Source organism: Mycteria americana, chromosome 24 (genome assembly GCF_035582795.1).
Source record: "Mycteria americana isolate JAX WOST 10 ecotype Jacksonville Zoo and Gardens chromosome 24, USCA_MyAme_1.0, whole genome shotgun sequence".
Classification (NCBI taxonomy): Eukaryota; Metazoa; Chordata; class Aves; order Ciconiiformes; family Ciconiidae; genus Mycteria; species Mycteria americana.
Genome location: NC_134388.1, coordinates 6,466,763 through 6,486,172, shown reverse-complemented (window position 1 = coordinate 6,486,172; position 19,410 = coordinate 6,466,763). Strand labels below are relative to the sequence as shown.

The window sequence follows — 19,410 nt, the reverse complement described above, 5'->3', positions numbered from 1 at the left end:
GCAGTTGCAGCAGGAACGTTTCTCTCGCCTCCAGGATGTTATTTCTGGCTGAAGCCAGTGAGACGTGGATGGACCCCTGCCTCCCACTGGCTCTCTGAAGGCTGCCAGGATTTCAGAGAACTCGGGGCACCTGTAAGAGCAATGAGCACCTCCCTCTCCTCCACGCACAGTGCCAGGAGGGAAAATTCAGCCAAGGAAGCCAGGCCTCCTCCCAGCTTGCAACAGCTTCCCTGGTACAAGGCACGGGAAGGCAGGCAGGGCCAGGAACAGAGAGAGGAGGGACCCTGAGAACCATCCCCAGGCCCCCCGGGACAGGAGCCACAGGCAACCAGGGCAGCTCATGCACATTCCGGCCATGGGGACCTGGCCTGGCAGGGCGGGCTGCAGGCACAAACCCTTCACTGATCCCGGTATGAAGATGCTCCTCACCAAGCAGAAGCAGCTGCGCTCAAGAGCAGGTCGAGTTCAGCTTCTGCACCAGGACCTCGGGGCTGTTGTGACAGCAATCGTAGCACCCAGGACGGGAGGACATGATCCCACAGGGCTCCAGGGTCATTACCTGGCCTGCCACCTCCCTGAGGACAGACCTGAGATCGGTGTTCAGATCAGTCTCTCTTAGGGGCCACAAACATCTGCTGCCAACAGCTTCCCAAGTGCTGTGCTGGGCATCCCGCCCCTGCCCACGGAGCACGCACTCAGCACGGGAGAGGATCAGACAGAAAAGGCAAGAACCCCTTTTCTCATTTCTGCCATCACGACGCACAGGACCGTGCCATCTCAGTCTCCAAAAACATGACAGGCTTCTGGCTCACTTTCAAATTAGGTTTTTAATTAAATAAATAACGTCGAGGGGTCTTCAAGGCAGTATCACTTCACAGTGTAGGGCTTGGGGGGGGGAAGGGGAGAAAGAGTCCAGCATTGGGAGCGGCTCAAAGTGAATGTGCTTTATAAGAAGGAAAAAGAAAACCCAACAAAAAAGCAAAACCAAACCTCCTCCCCAAGTGACTCCCTCTCCCTGTCCCAGCCCTTTCTACCCCTCTCCCTTAAAGTTATGAGGAAAAAGCGCCGCACTCATGTTGAAAGACCCCATGCGAATCTGTAAACAACACTGAAGAACATAAATAAGAGACATTTTTGCCTCCCCCAGCCTCCCCTCTCCTTTCATTAGGGCTTGAAACAACCAAAGAAAAAATGCTTTCAGGAAAACTAAGAATGTTCTTGGCTGATGGAGAGGAGATGCCAAGGCCTGGCCCTCCCTGGGAGGGCTGCCCATGCTCTCACCCTGCCTCCTCTTCTCCTTTCAGCCAAGGAGCTTCCACTCTCCCCCAGAAAAGGGGAATCACAGCCTGGGCAGTTCCACTATGGAGCGGGCACTCGTATTTGCTTTCTGTTTCCAGCAACTGGGAGCAGCCAGAGGGGAGACCTCCGGTTACCACATCTGGTTGACAAAGCGACACCTGGTCAAGGCAGCTGTGTGCGTCTGGAGCTCAGCACCTCTCAGCAGAGCTGGCCAGGGACTGAAGCAAACTCCTGCTAATGCACACAAAACGGGTCTGGGGCTTGGAAGATGAGACACAAGGTCTGATCCTGTCATCCTGCGAAGATGCCTGACGCTGTCTCTGTGCTCCCACTGCAGGGCTGAGTGCAGCTTCACAGGGCCGGGTAAAAGGAGGACCCGGGCTAATGGTTTTAGTCATCTTCCAAAGCCACTGGCAGCAGAACCAACTGCAGGATCACAGCCCAAAGGCCTCTACCAAAACAAGCAAAAAACCTCAACCCAAACCCCTTCCCAAATGCAGAAAATGGCTGGAGGAAGGGAAGATCTGCACCAGAGCCTTGCCCAGCAAGTCAGCAGACAGCATTCCCTGCATGGAAAAAAGGGGAATGAGAACATGTGGATTTGAGCCAGTAGCAAACCCCAGACCTGGAACGCACTCAGGAAGCAAAGCAGCTCCAGACTCCAGCACACCCACAAACATGCCACTGTGGCTATCTGCACAGCAGCTGGCCACCTCGCTGCCATGCGGGGCCACCCTTGTCACCTCCTCAAAACATTGCTAATGGCAGTGAAAACATACTTTCCTCTCAGAAAACAGAGAGCATTTTTGTGACGCAGCAAGGGGCAGGGCTGCCCAGGGACTGGCGTGCTCTCCTGCCTGGGACTCTGCTAGCACTGGTGTCCTAAACTTGGTGCCCTAGGAGCTAAGCAACCTCCTCCTCCCACAGCTGACAAATGGTTTGAACAAGCTGGGAAGTTACAGATGTTTTCATCTGCATTTTACCGTCTTGTACTGCAGCAGTCAGCAAGGATCAAGTCATCCACTGCCAGTAACAGAAGCGGCAGCACTGCACCACTCTGAGGCCAGGGTCGCTTTGTGGGTCTAGAAACTCCCTTTACTCCCAGTACAAGTTCTCCACGGCCCAGCACTGCAAGGGAAGGTGAGAAGGACTTAAGCGCACACAGTGCTACTGCACCACACAGTATCCCTTTCCAAGACCTGAGGCTTCCGCCAAAGGGCTGGACCAGGCCACATCCCGCCTGCAGCTGCTGGTGGAGCGGGCAGGAAGACACACGCAGCTGCGAGAGGTTTGAAAACAGCAGTGTGCACGCCTGTCACGACTGACAGCTCAGGAATGCATGATAGCTGTTGGGAGGGGAATGGGGAGAATGACTTCTATTGCAACACACTATCTGTGGGTGAAGGGCCAAGACTCCTCATCTTCCTTTGGCGTCGCCATGCCCGTCTCTGCAGGCAAATTGCCCTGCAGCCCAGGTGGACTGTGCTCCCTGCGGATTTCCTAAGCTCTCGGACCTCTAGGCTGCATCCCCTATCCCAGCCCCCAAAGTGCCAGTGATACATTCCCGTTCTCAAAGCATCTCTGCACTCAGACTGTCCCAGCGGGGCCAAGGGACTTCTCCCCTGTCCCAAGGCAGGGACTCTCCGAACAGCCTGGCATTACCTGGGGTGACACATGGTCAACGAAACAGGGGGTGATGGACCTCCCCCCTCACTAAAGCCAGCCACCAGCTTTGCGTGATTGTGTCAGAACGCACTGGAGCAGAAAGGTGTTTGGTTTCACTGTAGCCTTGGATCAAGGAGGATGGAAAGATGGATTCTGACCAACAGCTCCAAACTGTCCCTATGGAACAGTGGAAGTTCCAGGATTTCACTCAGTCAGGTCAAAGTCCTTGCTGGGTCTGTGACAAGTTTGTGACTGGAGACTCTCACTGTGACAAAGACTCTGACCGAGCCACAGGTGCTGGGCAAGCCTGATGAGCAGTCAGAAAACTATTTACATCTCCAATGCCAATGAGGCCAAAATCTGTGACCGATAAGGACACTTGCGCAGGGGCCACCACTGCCTCTGGGTCTCTGTCCAAATCCACAGGGCCAGCAATTAAAGGCAAACCCTCGTTAATGTCTGCAGGGAGAGTGAAGTCCATGGTTATCGTCTCACCAGAGCTCTGCAATGTCTCCTGCTTCTCTGCTAGTCCTGGTCCTGCTGGCGGCAAAGCATAGAGCCCCGATTCTGAGGGGGTGACAGTGTGTTGTGTGCAGGAAGCCGAGATGGTGCCTGAGGACGTCTCCTCCGTGGGGTCGAAGGAACAATTTGTCTCCGAAGGAGTACTGCACTCATAGCCCTGCCCTGATTCACTCACGCTGCCCAGGCTGCAGGCTGTGCTCTCCACGCTCAGGGGCTCTGCACACCACAAAAGAGGGAAATGTGGGAGATGGACAGACAGGGAGGAAGAAAGGGTGGGGGACAGCAAGTGAAAGAAAGCTAGAGTGAGTCTATAGCATACAAAAAACCAGAATCCAGTTCAATCCCACCTAATCACAACAGTATTTGTTTGATGGCACAAATGTTTCTTTATTATAGCAACCAAGATCCCTGCCAGCATGTACCGAAGAAAGGCGAGATACAGACAGCAGATGGGAGGCCATCAGTGTTTCTATGGAAATTAAAGGAAATCTCACAGAGACATTCCATGATAAGCCAAATCTTAAGTCCTATCCCCTCATGCCAACAGCCCCTGGGAGGTGCCTACACAAAGCCCTCATCTGTGGTAGGATGGCGAGGGAATGAACCCATTTCAGGCTCCCTGTGAGTCTTCTCAGAGCCAGCTCTCTCTGAAAGCAGTTCGCAGGTACAGCCTCACTTCTGGTGCCTTAAACCAGCCCCCGGAGGAGTTGCCTGTGTCTAGTCTGTCTGTGCGTTAGTGCACTGGAAGCACCTAACTCAGGTGCCCAAAGTTAGTGCAAATCCTTTTGCTTTGGGAATGACTTAAGCCACCCCTCCAAGCCCGAAGCAGAACAACTCTTTTTAAGTCACTACTGGCCAATGTAGAGACAGACGAGTCTCCTTTGCTCAGACCAAAATCTGCCCAAGGCTGGTATTTGACACAGGGCAAAGTGAGCACACCGGCACGGCGCATGGAGAAGAGCAGCAGCTGGTTCATGGCAACAGGAGAAAGGCAAAGGAGGGTCTGTGCTGCTGGGTGAGGGAGACAAGTTATCCCCATGGCAGACAGAAGAAAAGGAAGTTACCTGTGCTCTCTATTGGTATCTGATCTTGACCGAAGTGAGAATCCAGGCAGCTAGTTGCAGAGGGAATTGGTGGGGAGCTCCGAGAACGACTGGTGTTTTCTACTTCACCCCCATCCAAGTCATTGTCGGTGTAATCCCTGTGGGGAAAGACAGATAGCACTGCCACCACCTGTTAAGCAGAGAGACGCAGGCAGGGAAAACAGTGACTGGGATTAAACCCCATCAACAAATAAAGCAACAGGACTGTAGAGACCTCACTAGAATGAACGTCCATCCCTTCCTGGTCTGCAGACCCCAGTTTAGATTCTGCACTGAGGCGATCGCAGGTAACTCAGCGTGGCTAAGACCAGCCCATGATAAACCAGAACAGGCTCTGTAACTGTCCAAAACAAAGAGCTCTGCCCCCCCAGCTCTCTACAAGCCCCAGCCCCTTCCAAAGCAAAATAAATGATCAAATGCTCTCCCCAGGAAACAGCCAGCTTCACAGAATGACTGCAGTGGGTTGTGACAATGTTAATGCGCTAGCAAAGAGCAAGTGATGAGAAAATATTTTCCCACCCTGGGGGGATTTGAGATTTCAGGTATTTTCCTGTCTTGCATCAGAATTAAAAAAAAAAAAAAAAATCTAAGACTTCATCTAATGCTTTTAATTGATTCAACTTAAATATTTCATTTTGACCTTTTAAAACATTTCCTTTTCAACCTTTCTGAAAAGTATTTTGTGTAATTAGCATATATTTCAAAGTGAAGAATTTGGCTCAAGGGGTGGCAGCAGGGAAAGAAATTAATTCAGGCTCCAAAACACCAGAAATAGTGTATTTTTTTAACTTAAAAAGCTCCCTTCCCAAAACCTCATTGAACTGAGTTATTTCCTGAAATCAGCCCTGAATCCCTGACCCTAGCCCTAATTTTTGTGAATGCGTTTGTGTGAAACAAAACAGTGTTTTCTGATACAAGAAAGTCCAGATGCAAGCAAATAATTGCTTTATCTTCCCTCCCCACACTAACAGTGTTTATGTTCTGAGAATATCCAGCGCATCCCTCCATGCTCCCACCCAAGAAACCTTCTAGAGCAGAAAGCGCAGTCTTTTAAGCGGAGGTGCTTTGCAGCAGGAATCTTCACTTGGAGGTTAATATTACTAATTTTAGTGTGAGAATATTCCACGCACGTGGCTCCAGGGTGGAGGACGTACTTCTTCCTTCCTAAACGAGTCTGCTGAGTGAAGTAGTCATAGCGCTCTGATTTTTTCCACATGTAGTAATACTCCACACACTCGCCCACTGACCGGGTGCGGACCTGAGTAGAAACATCACAGTCAGAAAGCCATGCATCAAGATGCATCTCATGGAGCAAGGACTACTCTCCCATTTAATCAGAACAGAAAATTAAGTGCATTACAGTAATTTATATTGCTACGGACACATCTACGCTGCAGAACGGAAGCACATACTGAGATTTCCAAGGTGGTAATTGGCCAGAGAAAGAACTCCCCACAGTGCACAATTGTTCTTGCAGACCCCAGTGTGGGTTCACACACAGTACATTCGTGCAGGACTTTCCTGCGCTTCCAGTAGCACACTTAACATCAAGAGAGCAAACCTGCATCCATTTTCACTGGCCAGCGTCAACATGCCCACAATTAATCAGCAGTAGAACTGGACTCTCTGGTTCTGCCAACTCGCAGCACAGCAGCATATGTCCTGGGGCCCAGCTCTCCCTACAACAGCATCTTTCATTCTAGAGGACCCCAGGGGACTTTACAAAACATCCACATGCTCAACTCACTCATTCACAGAAGTACTGCAAGGGCTGAGAGTTTGGAAAGAACTTTTGAGACTCCAGAAAGGGCTAATCAGTAATTAACTGACATCACTCATGCAGGTCAGTGTTGTTTGTGACTTCTCCCACCTGGAAAATAAGGCAGAGCAGGGCAGTGAACAGCCCATCACCTGCTAGCATGAGTCAACACAAAGCCTGGGATTGGAACTCAGCAGTCCTGAACTTCCTGCATTAGCCGAGGCTCAAAACATACCTCTGGTGCAAATGCACATGCCTCCTTCCCTTTGCTTAGTGGGATGCAGGGGTGAGCGTCCTTACCTTGTTTGCTTGGATAAGATGAAAGTTTTTCCCATGGACCCTGAAGCCATGTTCAAAATTTCTACATTCTTCCTCACTCCAGGCACAAAGCTCATCTATAGCAGAAAGAAAGAGGAATTGGAGGAGAAGTACAGAATCTAGAAAGTGTTACATGTGCCTTGATGTTTGGGGTAGAACCAAAATATGGGAGGTTCTCACCTCTGATAACCTTCACATTGAACCTTAACCTCCGCAGTGCCTCTTCTGCATTGAAGTTGCATTTAACCAGTTCATACAAAGCCTAGGAAACATAAGAAAATTACTGACAGCACATACCTGAGCAACACACCACAAACCAACCTGCTCATGACTCACATTTGTTTCGTAAAACTTATTTTTCCCAGGAGCCACTTTGCCACTAACCCCAGCTTGACCATCAGCATAGATTATTCCACTTTTCAAGGTGGTGGATTACAAACCCTGGGACTGAAAAGATGCAGTTCTACCAGCAGCTCTGCAGATTACATGTGTGCCTCTGTGTTCCTGCAGGCTTACTGTGAGAATCTAACCTGGCTAGCTTAGAGGAAACAACCGCTCTGAAGTTTCTTAGCTAAATGTTTGATCTTCTGCTGGCTTCAAAGAAGAATTAGACAACGCTATAGAGGACAGATCCAAAAGGATGTTCCTGCTGCAAGCTCTAGCTCAGAGAGTTTGGGATACTGGGAGAGTACAGTCAAAAAACAGTACCCATTCTCTACTTGCCCAGTCTGTTACACGCCTTCCAAAACTTCTGTTATTGTGTTGGAAAAAAAGCACTAAGCTAGACAGGCCTGTGGTGCGATCCACCACAGCCTTTTCCTGTGTTCCCAACAGGAGGGTGAACAGCCTCCCAAGACTGCAGCTGAGAAGCACACCCTCACTTATCCATGAAGCAGGAGTAGAGGATCGCTGGAGTTCGGTCTCATTCTCTTTTAAGTGGGTCTCTCAGTCAGGATCTCTGTAGGAAACGCACTATTAGGCCAGCACCGTTAGAGTATCTTCAGGCTGCAAGAAGTCCCAATGCTTACCTGTTCATTGTCCTTCACCATCTCTCCTTCTGGCAGGCTGCTGCTAGACAGCTCGTCCCATCGCCGCTTCACTGCACGGTATAGGAACTCTTCAACCTCTCTCTCAGGGAGTATGTTTGGGTCCCAAAGCAGCTGATCTTCATTCTCATAGGCTAACAGAAAAAGCACTGAAATAAGCTAATCAAACAGAAAATTCTGCTGCTTTTGAGAAATAGTCTGCATGTACGTGCATGGGAGAGACAGAAGGAGGGAAGAAATCTTTGCTTGGTACTCCAACTTGGCACTAGAAATGACAACCATCTCTGTGAAGGTGCTGCATTTTCCCTCCTGATTCTGGAGGCAGATAAGCTTAATACTCTTTATATCCCTTTTAGAGCCCTAAGCACAGGCTCGGCTTGCTTCCACTTCTTCAGAAGGGTTGGTTGACAAGGTTTTTGTTACCACCTTCTCAAAGATTGTTGCTTTGATTCATTAACCCTGGCAACTAAAAAACCCTAGGGTCTAAGGTGTCTTTTCCAGCACACAGTAAACAAAAGGAGTGGGAGGTGAAGGCAGCTTTGAGCTACAACCCTGGCCTAGCCTCAAGACCCTCTCACTGTCCTAGACACAAAACTAAGCAGCTGCAAGGCTGTCCCTCCCCTGTGATAGCTTGTAATGCTCCTCCATGAGCTGCTCCACCCACGCAGGATAGCGGGAGCACACTGCATCACTAAGTGATTCTTGCCTCTTTCAGCTTTCAAGGCTCTTAGCCCATGAGAACACGGCACACAACAATGCAGAGAGATGTTTAAGTAAAATAACAGCGCAGAGGACAGCAAGAAGAAAGACTCTGCAATAAAAAAATAATCAGAAATATTGAGATTTTTCTATTCAAATAAAAACATTAGCACCCTCTGTACTTAACTCATTTCTAGAGGCAAAGGAACTAATTATTCTGCCCTGTAGAATCACTAAAATCAGGTCAGAGGCACTACAGACAGGGCATAAAAGATCCCCATTGGGATCTACTATCAGTTTCCTTTCATTTCATACTGATGCAAACATACAGGTTATGGAAAACGTGCACTAAATCTGTGGTCTTCAATACAGAAGGCTGAGAGCACTGATAAAGTAACAGTGAAAACTTCTGAGAACTATATTGGGTAAATCTGAAATTATACCTGCAAAACTGATAACTAATTAATTCGCTCAGGGTCTGTTAGGATAAAAGAACTAGGGAGGAAGCAAGTAATTTCTAAACACGTGGCTTTGTTAGCTATCTTGTTCAGAAACTCAACAAGCTGTTGCTAGTATTCCACTAGTTATCACATGCGATCTGCAAATCAAGGCACCTCCATCTAGTCTGCAGACAGCCTATCAAACTGGAAACTGATCAGCTCCAGGGAGTACTGAGTGACAATAATCCTGGCTACTTAAGGAAGACATCAGAGAAAAATAAATTAGAGTAGCTCCAGGAGGGTACTCCTTCTCTTTGGCTACAGCTGAGACCCGCTCCTCCAAACCTGTCACACCAACCCAGTTTTCACTGAGCTTCTTCGCTTCTGTAGCTCTATAACTAGCCCTGTTCAAACAGGCTACTTTAAAGCTAGCTCAGATGTAGCTGTAAATTTTGGTGTCAACACTGAGAGGCGCCAAGCCTAGAGACACAGAGCAGAACTGGTGAACCAGGGCCCCATCAGACGCCCAAGCCAGCAGCCCTACATCCAAACAAGATACATAAAGCAGGCGGCCTTACCTTTTTCACCGTGCCTGTTTAAGTGGACGATGGGAACAGTGGCTTGGTACTGAGGTCCAACCATGATCTCCTGAAATATCACCACAGAGAAGTGGGTAAACTGAAATGGAAAATGCTCCACGTAGGCGCTGAGGTGTACTTCATGATTTAGGGACTACGACTTATATATCAGTAGTCCCCAATGTCACTACTACTTCTAGGGAACCCTGACTATTTTATAGGGTAACAAAAAAGATTTACTACCAACCAGACAATACTTTGGGGACCTTAGGCATTTACATAGTTTTAATGTTAAATATATATGGCAAGCAGCTAAGGCTGGAGATAAAGAAATGAAGCAGCTCTCCTGCAACCTTCTCAACCAGCATGAATTTGGAAGTCTGCTCCTCTCTTTCATGTGATGGTTCCCCCTCAGTAAATCCTGCTGGGAATATTGCACAGCATTTCACCTTTATAGGGCTACAGGCTGCAGTTTTAATTTACTGAGGCACAACAGCATTTTCCACATCTGAAGCAGAAGATAATTTCAGATACAGATTTCAAGATTGTATTAAAAAATCTCTTGTAACCCGTATCTGCCACTGCCTTCCAGAAAATGCAAGGCGCTGAGCAAAAGAAAATAAAAGAAAGAAAATTTCTTGAGGAAATATCACAGCGCTATGGTGTCATGCTTTTCTCAGACTCAGGCGCGTTGTATTAGCTCCCCCTCCCAATGCACTCAAGTCATTTACCTTCTTACACTCATTGGATGGGATGGAATCCTCCTCTGAATCCTCAGCCATGGAGGAAGCACACGGAGATGAACAGGGCTCTTTGTCTTCATCAGCAAGGAAGTTGTTTGCTTTGTGGGAAAGGAAAAGATTTGTAGTTATGAAGTGTTCGGGGGTTTTTTTGTTGTTGTTTTTTGTTTTTTTCTATTGCTCTGTTCCCTCTCCTTCCCTTCATTTTCTGTCCTAAAGTTATGGACTTCTGTCCTTAAGCATCCTTTCAGCATGTTCCTCAGTGACAACTTACTGATATTTTAATTTTCTCCTTTTAAATAAAAGAATTTGCACACTTGCCACATGGGTGGTGCCGACCAATCCGGGGAGCTCAGAATCCTTCATTTTGCAGGCTAGCAGAAGGAATAAGATCACTTTATGCCGAGTGTCTCTCGTGCACCTTGGCTTCCTGCGTATTCCAGTATTTAGGAACTGCCACAATATATCACACCACTAGTACTACTGAATTTATTCACTTCTAGAGATGTCAGATCAGGTACTGATCTTTCAGACTGTAATTACAGCAGGTAGCAAAACAATTCTCACTTTCTCAATGTTATGCGTTAGAGCTAAAGACAATTCTCTCCTCACTCCACTGCTCATCTACACTCTATCACGTCCTAACCGATGCATGGTAACACCATTAGCACTCAGGTTTATTTGCAGCCCCGAGAAGGAAAGTGGAAAAATTGATGTCAGGAAACTTAGTGACAAAATAAAGAAAAACATTCTTGCCCTATTCTACACATCACATCTAAATAAAAACCAATTACTTAGAAATTAGTGACACATACAGCCAGGCTGGTTTGGGAATAGGTCCGATGCATCGTGGGATGTGACGGATGGAGTCAGATCATCAGCTGAAGACTGTGTCTCCTCCTCTTCTTCCCCTGAAAGCAAATCCTTCGCTATTTGTTCCTTTTAACAACAACAAGAAAGTGAAAAATATTTTTAAATTAAAAAAAAAAAAAAATGCAGGGGGAGGGAGGCCTAGAGTAAAGCATTTCTGGCCAAAGGTGGCCACATCCACAGGTCTCCTCACCCTCCCATAGCTTCTCCAAAGACAGATTCCCTCTCACGCTCCCCACCATCCCGAGATTATCCTTCCTAGAAGCACTCCTACAAGTACCAAGAGTGGCTTCCTACGGAAGCCAGAGAGAGGACAAGCAAGTGGCCCCTTCTGTAGAGCTCCAGCCAGAGCAAATATCTCAAAGATCCTGGAAGGAAAAAAAAAAACCTTTCTACAGACTTTAGCTAGAACAGGAAGAGCCATAGCTTCAGCTGGGAAGATACAACCCCCCCCGACTCTCCACCAATCCACATCTGTGTGTAAGGACTTGTAACCCAAGTTCCATAAAGAGTTTTTACAGTGTTCTTTTTAAAACAGTTATCCTTTCTCCAGCCTCCTCTAAACTCTTTAAACTTAATTTCTGCACGTGGCGTTCCTCACTAGGACACCAGAACTAGGCAGGCCCCTTCCCCCAGCATTAGTTAAACCCCACCTGAAAAGAGCTACAAGATGTCTCAAGCTCCAAGACAGTACAGTAACCTACAGCACAGGCTAACAGCATACACCCAAGCAGACAGCTGCTCTTACCTTATCCAGAGTCATATCTGGGAGATTTGGAGCAATATCATTGCTCTCACTGTCCTGCTCCGAGATGGGATCAGATGCCTCATAGCCATAAAGTGCAAGCAGCTCCTCAAATGGCATTTCACTGCTCTGAGCGAGAGGAGGACAAAGCTTCATCAGGAATGGAACAATCACCGAGTACAACACCAGCTGTAGTGAACACAGAGATATGCAGAGGCAGTCAAGGCAGCTCTGCTCTTCTGGGGGCTCTGAACTGCCTCGGGTAATGCTGCGTAATGAAGGAGGCACGGTCTATCAGGACCCACCATAACCTGTTCTTCTCAAAGGTAGAGAGAAGCCAGGAACTTTCACCCCAAAGCAATACAGTCAAGGGTATTTTTAAAATATCCTTTTTTTTTAATACCAGATTTCATGCTGGTGAAGAGATGCCAGACAGCAGAACTGTGTTTATACCGAGGAAGGGAAGGAGCAAATCCCTATATTAGTCCTGTGCCTGACCTGAAGAGACAGTCTCTGTCACAAAGAACATGCTCTGTGTTCCACTGAGGCCTCCATGGGACCACCCCCAGGAGCACCACATCATCTCATCTTTGTGGTTCCTCCACTGTGAAACAGACATATACGCAACAGCTGATGGCTCTTCAGCAAGATAAGCGAAGACCACCTTGTCAGAGTGGCTACTTGACAGAGGAAGACTCCAAAATTTACTGCTGTCATCTGTTGTCAAAACCATTCCTTCCCATCCAAATGCAAACTTAAGACTCATTGATGGGTGGACCTAAATGCAGCGCATTGCCAGCTGAGCAAGCAAGTCAGAGTTTCACACAAAGATCTTTGGTACCAGTACTGTAAAAGCAAACAAGAAAATCCAGCAGGTAATTTCCCTTCCCCTCCCTTGCTGCCTTTACCTGAGAGGCACTGAAACTCTTCTCCAGCTCTTCTAAGGATTTCTGCTTCTCCTGAGTATCATCTTCTTCTTCCCTTTCGTCCCGTACACCATAGTTTTGTGAAAGGATCTCTGCTAGGTTCAGTCGATGATCAGCTGAGCCCATTGACACAACTGCAGGGACAGAAGAAGTTGCAGGAAGAAGTTCGGATACTAGCACCACCCTGGACCACATCTTCAGATGCAACAAAGCTTGGGACGACCCCCTCTTGTGTGTGCGGCCATGATAAGCCAGAGGGAGAGATTAGGTAGAAAGGAGTGAGAGGGGCTGGGGAACACAACTGAAAGAAGTCACTCCATGAGCACTAAATTGCAAAGCCTGGTTCTCTGCACAGTCAAGTTCCACAACTAACCAAAAGCTGAATCTGAAGGTTTTCTCAGTATTTATGTGTCTCTCCTGACTGGATTAGCTAATGTCATAACATGCGAATGCACACTGCAGCCTTTCCTTCGCCCGAGGCATTTTTAGGATAATTACCCCTTATTGCAAGAATGGACAAATGGACACTTGTAGGAGCTTTGGCATCTTTAAGACTTTCCTCCTCTGTCAAATGGCACAGGAACCAACCACCAGGTTTGGACGATGTTGGAAGGAGAAGGGAACAGACAGGCTGATCACAGGAGCCTTGTTTCCTCTGGAACCCAGATCAACAAACAGAAGCATACTTAAACTGTGGCTACCTGCTGCACTCTGAAGGCCAGGCTCTCCAGGACATAGACTGTGGGCTGGGTATGGCACCACCCTCGGACTCTGCCTGCCGACCGAGGCCTTCAAGAAAAGAGAAAAACATGGCTGAGACATCTCTTCTTAGAAACATAACACACCTCCAGCCACTTAACCCCACCAGCAAATGCAATTAATTTAATTTCAAAGCAAAAGTTAACAAAAACCACATGGGATAGCATTAGAAACTGTGCTGTGCAAAAAGAGCTCTAGTCAAGTGTATTTAACAGCTCTTCCAGGCCTCCTCTCCTCCGGATTCATCACGTTCCCCTCAGTCTCTAACTGCATATGGCAGGGTTTCCATTTTATCTTTTTATCTTCAGCACTCCACTAATTATTTATCCTCTCACCAGTTTAAGAACTCAGATCCTATGGCTTACATTTTCACATAAAAGAAGGATTTTGACCCTAAGCCATTATTCTACACACATCATGCTTGTTTTTGAACACAGCATTTTTATGAACTGACCCACTCTTTGGAGAGGCAATTGGAAGCAGCCGGCCACAACACACTGGCTTCTCCCTAATGCCTCACTGCCTCCAGAAGGCTCAGAGGGGTGAGCAAAGAAATTTAGAGCTGAGCAGGCAGCGAAGGAGTCTGGTAGGACTGCGAGAGGCACAGGCGAGGTGGGAAAGGGTGAGACAGGTAGACACTGAGAACAGGCACCTGCTTTCTGGCATTCAGTGCTCGGTCAGAAGTTCAGGCAGCAGTATGGGCTGAGGCCTGGAAAACAACCCAGAACATCTGCTGCTCCTTGGGCTGCTGTACATGGAAATGCTGTTCATCAAGTTCAGCCTAGGTAGGGAGCAAGCAGGTAATTAACCAATGCCTTTGGGTGACTGAGAGCATCCGACTGCGGAAGAAAATCATAGTGTCAGTCCCCCAGTCACCAATGGCATCTTTTTATGATCCTCAGCCATTAATAATCTCAGCCGTGCATCATCACTCCTCACTTACTCAGTGGGAGCCAAGATATCTACAATGCTTCAGTACGAGGCTCCTACGACTTATTTAAGAAAACATAGTACAGCTTCACATCAAAATTCATCCTCTAACAACACAGCAAAGTATACACTAAAAAAGGCACCCCAGACTTTGGGTTCTGAGTTAGTGCCTTCAGGTATTAACACATATATTGCAAATTCCATAACGACTAGAGGCAGCTATTTTCTAGGCATAATTACCACTAAGATAACGGTTGGCCTGGAAGGCAGCAGAAGATATTGCCATATGAGAGAAGGAACGAGAGGGAGGAAGGGAAAGGATCTGTGAAGCAGCTGTGGAATTCTTGCTCCTTCCTCTACCAGGACTGGTGAAAAGAGGATGCTGCTAGTCCAACTGGAGCACAGACTGTGTGCTGCAATTCACCATCCCCAAGCATCTGATTATTAGCAGCAAGATAACCCCACTGGAGACCACTTTGTCTGGCTGCAGGCAGAGCCCAGTGACCGTGCACACTAAAAGAAAAGGGAGGAGTTTATGGGACAATGAAAGGAGAAGGGGACAGAAAGGATTCGGACAGCCTCCATTTTGAGGATGGTCATACCGGGAAACAGCTTCGTAACTCGGGAAAGTGTCAATGCCCCTTTGTTGGGCCTTGCTGGAACGTGACCAAGTACAAAACCCTGTTGGATAAATCCTTCCAAGCAAACAACCCCGGTTTCATGAAAAGCATAAGGGTGAGGTCTACACTTACTCCCTCTAGTCTTGAGCAATCTGCAGAACTCTCTTTCCTGAGACAATGATCTATATATCGATTGTGCCTCCTTCACATGGGGATCAATAAGGAGCTGCATGCAAAGGATTTTGAAAACAAAGACCAAAACTGTTAGCAGTGGCTGGGCTGGCTTGAAAAGATGTCAAGAATACTTCAGGAATGATGGGATCTATTATATACCTGACTGATATTTCAGATCAGGTGCTGAAATGAAGAGTAATAGTCCGTACGACAGGATGACAACTCAGTAACTAATCACAAGTTTATTTCCCCAAAGCAGTAAGGTAGCATTAGAGCAAGTGGGAACTGCTGTGAGCTGGAGTTGCCACAAAATAACTAGCACTGGTGCGTTTGGGCTGAGAAAAGAAGAAACAAGTGACAGACAAAGTAAACGGCCCATTCTACACCCAAATTTAAACATGTGTGAAAACGAATGATCCCCCAGATTATTTACAAATCCAGAAGACCACGGAAACCAAAGTCAGAGTCAAAGGAGCAGGGGAGAAAGGCAGGTCTGGCTTAAATATGTAAATGATGACAGAGGGAATATTCCTGATTACACTGATTGCCGATGCCATGTGATGTGGAGTTATTTCATTTGAAGGCAAGGTAGTCTGACACTTCAATTCCAAATGTCACACAGGAGGCAGAAAATGCAACAGCATTACACACGTCAGAAAGACAGCAGCAACACTGAGGCACTACCAGATACTTCCAGATCAAGAATGGTTCTTGGCCAAGGTATAGATGCTCCTATTGCTGGTGACAGTTTTGGTCACCATGAAAGGTCACAGTGGTGAACTCCATTTATTTTGACAGCGCAGCATGATGCTGGAAAAGGGCTCCTACATTTAATCGTGGGGGGGAAAAAAGGGAGATTAAATTCCTTTCATCTCACTTCAAGTTTCCCAGCAGCTGCTTTCCTTCCACTAGTCTCTGCTTCTCAGGCATGAGAATAACTTTAGTCTCAAAAGTTACACCGAGGTTGACCAATTACTCACTCCCATGTTTGTATCTCTGGATGACTCCAGCACTCCTTCCTTAATTCTGGACTCAAGTTTTTGAGCACATGGAACAAAGCAACAGCCATGTTTCAGAAAACGCAGGCAGAGGAAGAGCCTGAGCTCTGAGCTTTTTGCACTGAGAAAGCTGTTTTCCAGTGCAAGGCAGATCGTTTGTCCAGAGAGCTACCAGAGAAAACCCTTCAAGCTGAAACCACTCTTGCAAGAAAGTGAGGAAAAAAAGAGGGAAAGTTTCCCTTTCCAGCATTACTACTTTAATTACTAACATGGTTTCCTGAGCTAGTTTAACACGTATTTCAGACTCAGTGAGAGAAGCATTCCTTGTTCCTTTGCTTTGTCCATACTACTTGACGTGGGTCCGTTCTCTACGAACTCCAGCTGTAGCCACAGGGAAGTGGTATGGATGGAAACAGATTCATCCTGTAAGCTATGGGCCTGAAAGAGCAAAAAGCAAACGGAGGACAAGACACACAGGTAATCTCCTGCACCGCTCAGGAAAATCAGCGCCCAAATCACACGCTGTTGCAATGTCACAGCAGAGATACTCCGCAGTTTAAACCTCTTCTGCGAGACAGTGATGGCTCCTGGATCTCCCCAAGACAGAGACCTGTGTGCACAACGGCAACGTGGTGCAGCATGCCAGGGCGGCACTTCAGCGTGTCACGTCAGCCCAACAACGTGCCAAAGTAACGCTTCGGCACAGACGAATGCAGCACCCTTCGTGCTCCACCAAAGGCGGCAGTGAAGACCAAACCATTCTGGGTGGGACGGCAGGCAGGCCAGATGGCACCTTCCTCATGCAAAATGCTGAAATACCCTGAAAGCGAAGCGCTGCTGTCAAACAGAAGTTGTCTCAGCTAGCGGTGTTCTGAGACCCTGAGACAGAGCAGCCAGCTACCTCGATGTCTTCCCAGCGTCTTTTTCCCACGTCGTGGTCACCACAAGGATCTCGTGATGGAAATGAAGTGCAGATGTGCCATGACAACGATTACAACAGGATGGTGATATTTCAAGGACGTGTCAAGACCTGACAGGGAATGGCATCACCAACCATAAGTCTGGTGGAGCGATGGCAGTAACATTTCGGCACGAGGCACCAAGACAAACACGGTGTCACAATGGGAGAGGCAGCAGGCGCATCCCGACGCGGCACCAGAGCACAAGCCCCCCTCGCCCACCTGCTCCCTTGGCAGGGCAGTTCTCCCGGTCCCAGCCACCCAGCTGAACCGTTCCCGCTGCCTTCCCCAGCCATCTGCCATTCTCACGTTCCCGACCTCCGTGTTCTCCCGCTGTTCAGGCCCTGTCGCTTACCTCCAGCCTTTCTGAGCCCCTTTCCAGCAGCTCCGCACCTCTCTAACCCCGGCTCCCCAGAGACCCCAACGCTGTCGGACCCTGCTGTGCTAAAGCCGTTTCGGACTCCCACTTCGCTCTGTGCCACCACGCCTTTCCGCCAGCCTTCCGGACCCTCACTGCCCCGCGGGGGAAGCAGCCCTCGCCGGGCCACGGGCCGAGGCGCCGCGGCCGCGCTCCAGCCCCGGCAGTCCCGCCCGCCGCCCCCCGGCCCCTCAGGCGGGCACCCCGGCCCAAAGCCCCTTTAAGCTGCCCGCTTCTCCCAGGGATCCGGCGACGGGCCCTCCGCCGCGGGCAGCCCCGCTGCTGCCTCCTCCGGCGCTGGCGGGAGGGCAGAGCCGGCGCCGGTCCCCGGGCTCGGGCGCTGCCCCGCCGCCCGCCCCGGCTCTCCCGCCGGGTCCCGCCCAGGCGCCCCTTCCCCTGCCCGCCCTCCCGGCCCCACGGCCCCAGGCCGCCCTCCGCACCTCGGCCTGCTGCCGCCCGGAGCCCCGGCGCCCCTCGGCCCGAGCGCCCCCGCCCCGGCGGGCCCCGCTCCGGCGGCCCGCGCCGCCCCATCCACCCCGCGGCCGAAGGACCCCGGCCCCGGGCAGCCCCGGGCTCGGAGAGGCCCCGGTGTCCCCGCCCGGCCGAGGGAGGCGAGAGGCCCGAAGCCCGGCCCGGCACGACCCCGCTGGCGGCTCACTCACCTCCGCCATGGCCGAGCGCGAGCGGCGGGGGGGGGGGGGGGGCGCGGGCCCCGGATGCGGCGGCAGCCGCTCATTGGCTGCGGCGCCGCGAGGGCGGGGGAGCGCCGGGGGCGCGGCGGGGCGGGCGGCGCGGGGCCGCGCCAGGGGGCGGGGTCAGGGGTCAGGGGGCGCCGCCGCCGGCGGGGCCCGGGGCGGAGGCCGCGGCCGGGAGCCCGGGCGTCGTTCGGGCCGAGCGCCGCGGCCGTCGCCTCCCGGAGACGCCCCCGCGAACCGGCGTGGGGAGGGAGGAAGGCCGCCGCCGCCGCCTGCTCGCGCGGGCTCGCAGCAGCGCTCCCCGAGCGCCGGGCCGGGCCGCAAACCCGCCGTCGGACCCGCTTCGGGGTCGTCGTTGTGAAGGGTCGGGCGGCTCCGAACGCCCGCAGAGCCCGAGCAAGCGCGCACCGAGACACCGGGACAGGGGCGCCTGCGGCCCCTGCGGCCCGGAGCCCGCGCTGGGCCCGGGCCGTCGTGGAGAGGAGGCTCCTGCCGCTGGCGGTGCCCGCACGCACGTGCTGAGGTCCCTGTGAGCCACCGGCCCCGGTCTGCTCTACCAGCCATGGCAGGCGGGGGCTGTGCAAGACCTGGGGAGAGTCCCCGGCTCAGCAGAGCCCAGCCCAGCGCAGTAGATCCCCCAGCTCAGCCCAGCGCAGCAGAGCCCAGCCCAGTGCAGCACGGCAGATCCCAGCTCAGCGCAGCAGATCCCAGCCCAGCAGATCCCAGCCCAGCGCAGCGCAGCAGAGCCCCCAGCCCAGCCCCCGTTCTGAGCTCCACCAGGGAAAGCCTCAAAGCCAGGTCACGGTACAGAAACACACCAGGGACCGCACATGTTAGAGGCAAAAGCAATGCTCACACCTGCAGCCTGCACTTTATCTTAAACGCCAAAGTTTAATGGATCACAAAGCTTGAGTCTGCAGGAAACAAACCTTCGGTGACTCTCGCTGAGCAACTTGTTGATAAAAAGTCACTGCATCTCATTTAGTGGTCATAGAAGAGGGAAATCAGGTAGGAGCCCAGGACTGGTCCCTGCCTTGCAAGGACTGAAGTGTAAACATTTCGTGGTTCCTTGCCGTGGCTGTACTCAGAGAACACCAGAGATGCACTTACGGAAGCTGCTCGATGGGTCTTTTCAGTTCTGTGTAAC

At 50.3% G+C, this 19,410-nt stretch overlaps 1 protein-coding gene across 10 annotated transcripts; it reads right to left on the bottom strand.

Moving 5' to 3' along the window:
- Positions 1 to 814: 814 nt before the first annotated feature.
- MIER2 (MIER family member 2) lies at positions 815 to 18,259 on the bottom strand. 10 transcript variants are annotated; one of them, XM_075524027.1, is made up of 15 exons: positions 17,506 to 17,526; positions 17,093 to 17,221; positions 14,122 to 14,250; positions 13,412 to 13,499; positions 12,693 to 12,844; positions 11,788 to 11,973; positions 10,985 to 11,108; positions 10,161 to 10,270; positions 9,430 to 9,499; positions 7,695 to 7,861; positions 6,847 to 6,928; positions 6,649 to 6,743; positions 5,720 to 5,847; positions 4,551 to 4,687; positions 815 to 3,702 (listed from the first exon to the last, which is right to left on the bottom strand). In XM_075524027.1, the coding sequence occupies exons 5-15, from the start codon at positions 12,834 to 12,836 to the stop codon at positions 3,227 to 3,229; spliced, it is 1,719 nt and encodes a 572-aa protein (XP_075380142.1). In that variant the 5' UTR covers positions 12,837 to 12,844; positions 13,412 to 13,499; positions 14,122 to 14,250; positions 17,093 to 17,221; positions 17,506 to 17,526; the 3' UTR covers positions 815 to 3,226. The 10 variants fall into 10 exon arrangements, with proteins under 10 accessions (XP_075380142.1, XP_075380140.1, XP_075380144.1 ...); XM_075524025.1 differs by lacking the exons at positions 17,093 to 17,221; positions 17,506 to 17,526 and adding an exon at positions 18,231 to 18,259; XM_075524029.1 differs by lacking the exons at positions 14,122 to 14,250; positions 17,506 to 17,526 and adding an exon at positions 18,231 to 18,258.
- Positions 18,260 to 19,410: the final 1,151 nt, after the last annotated feature.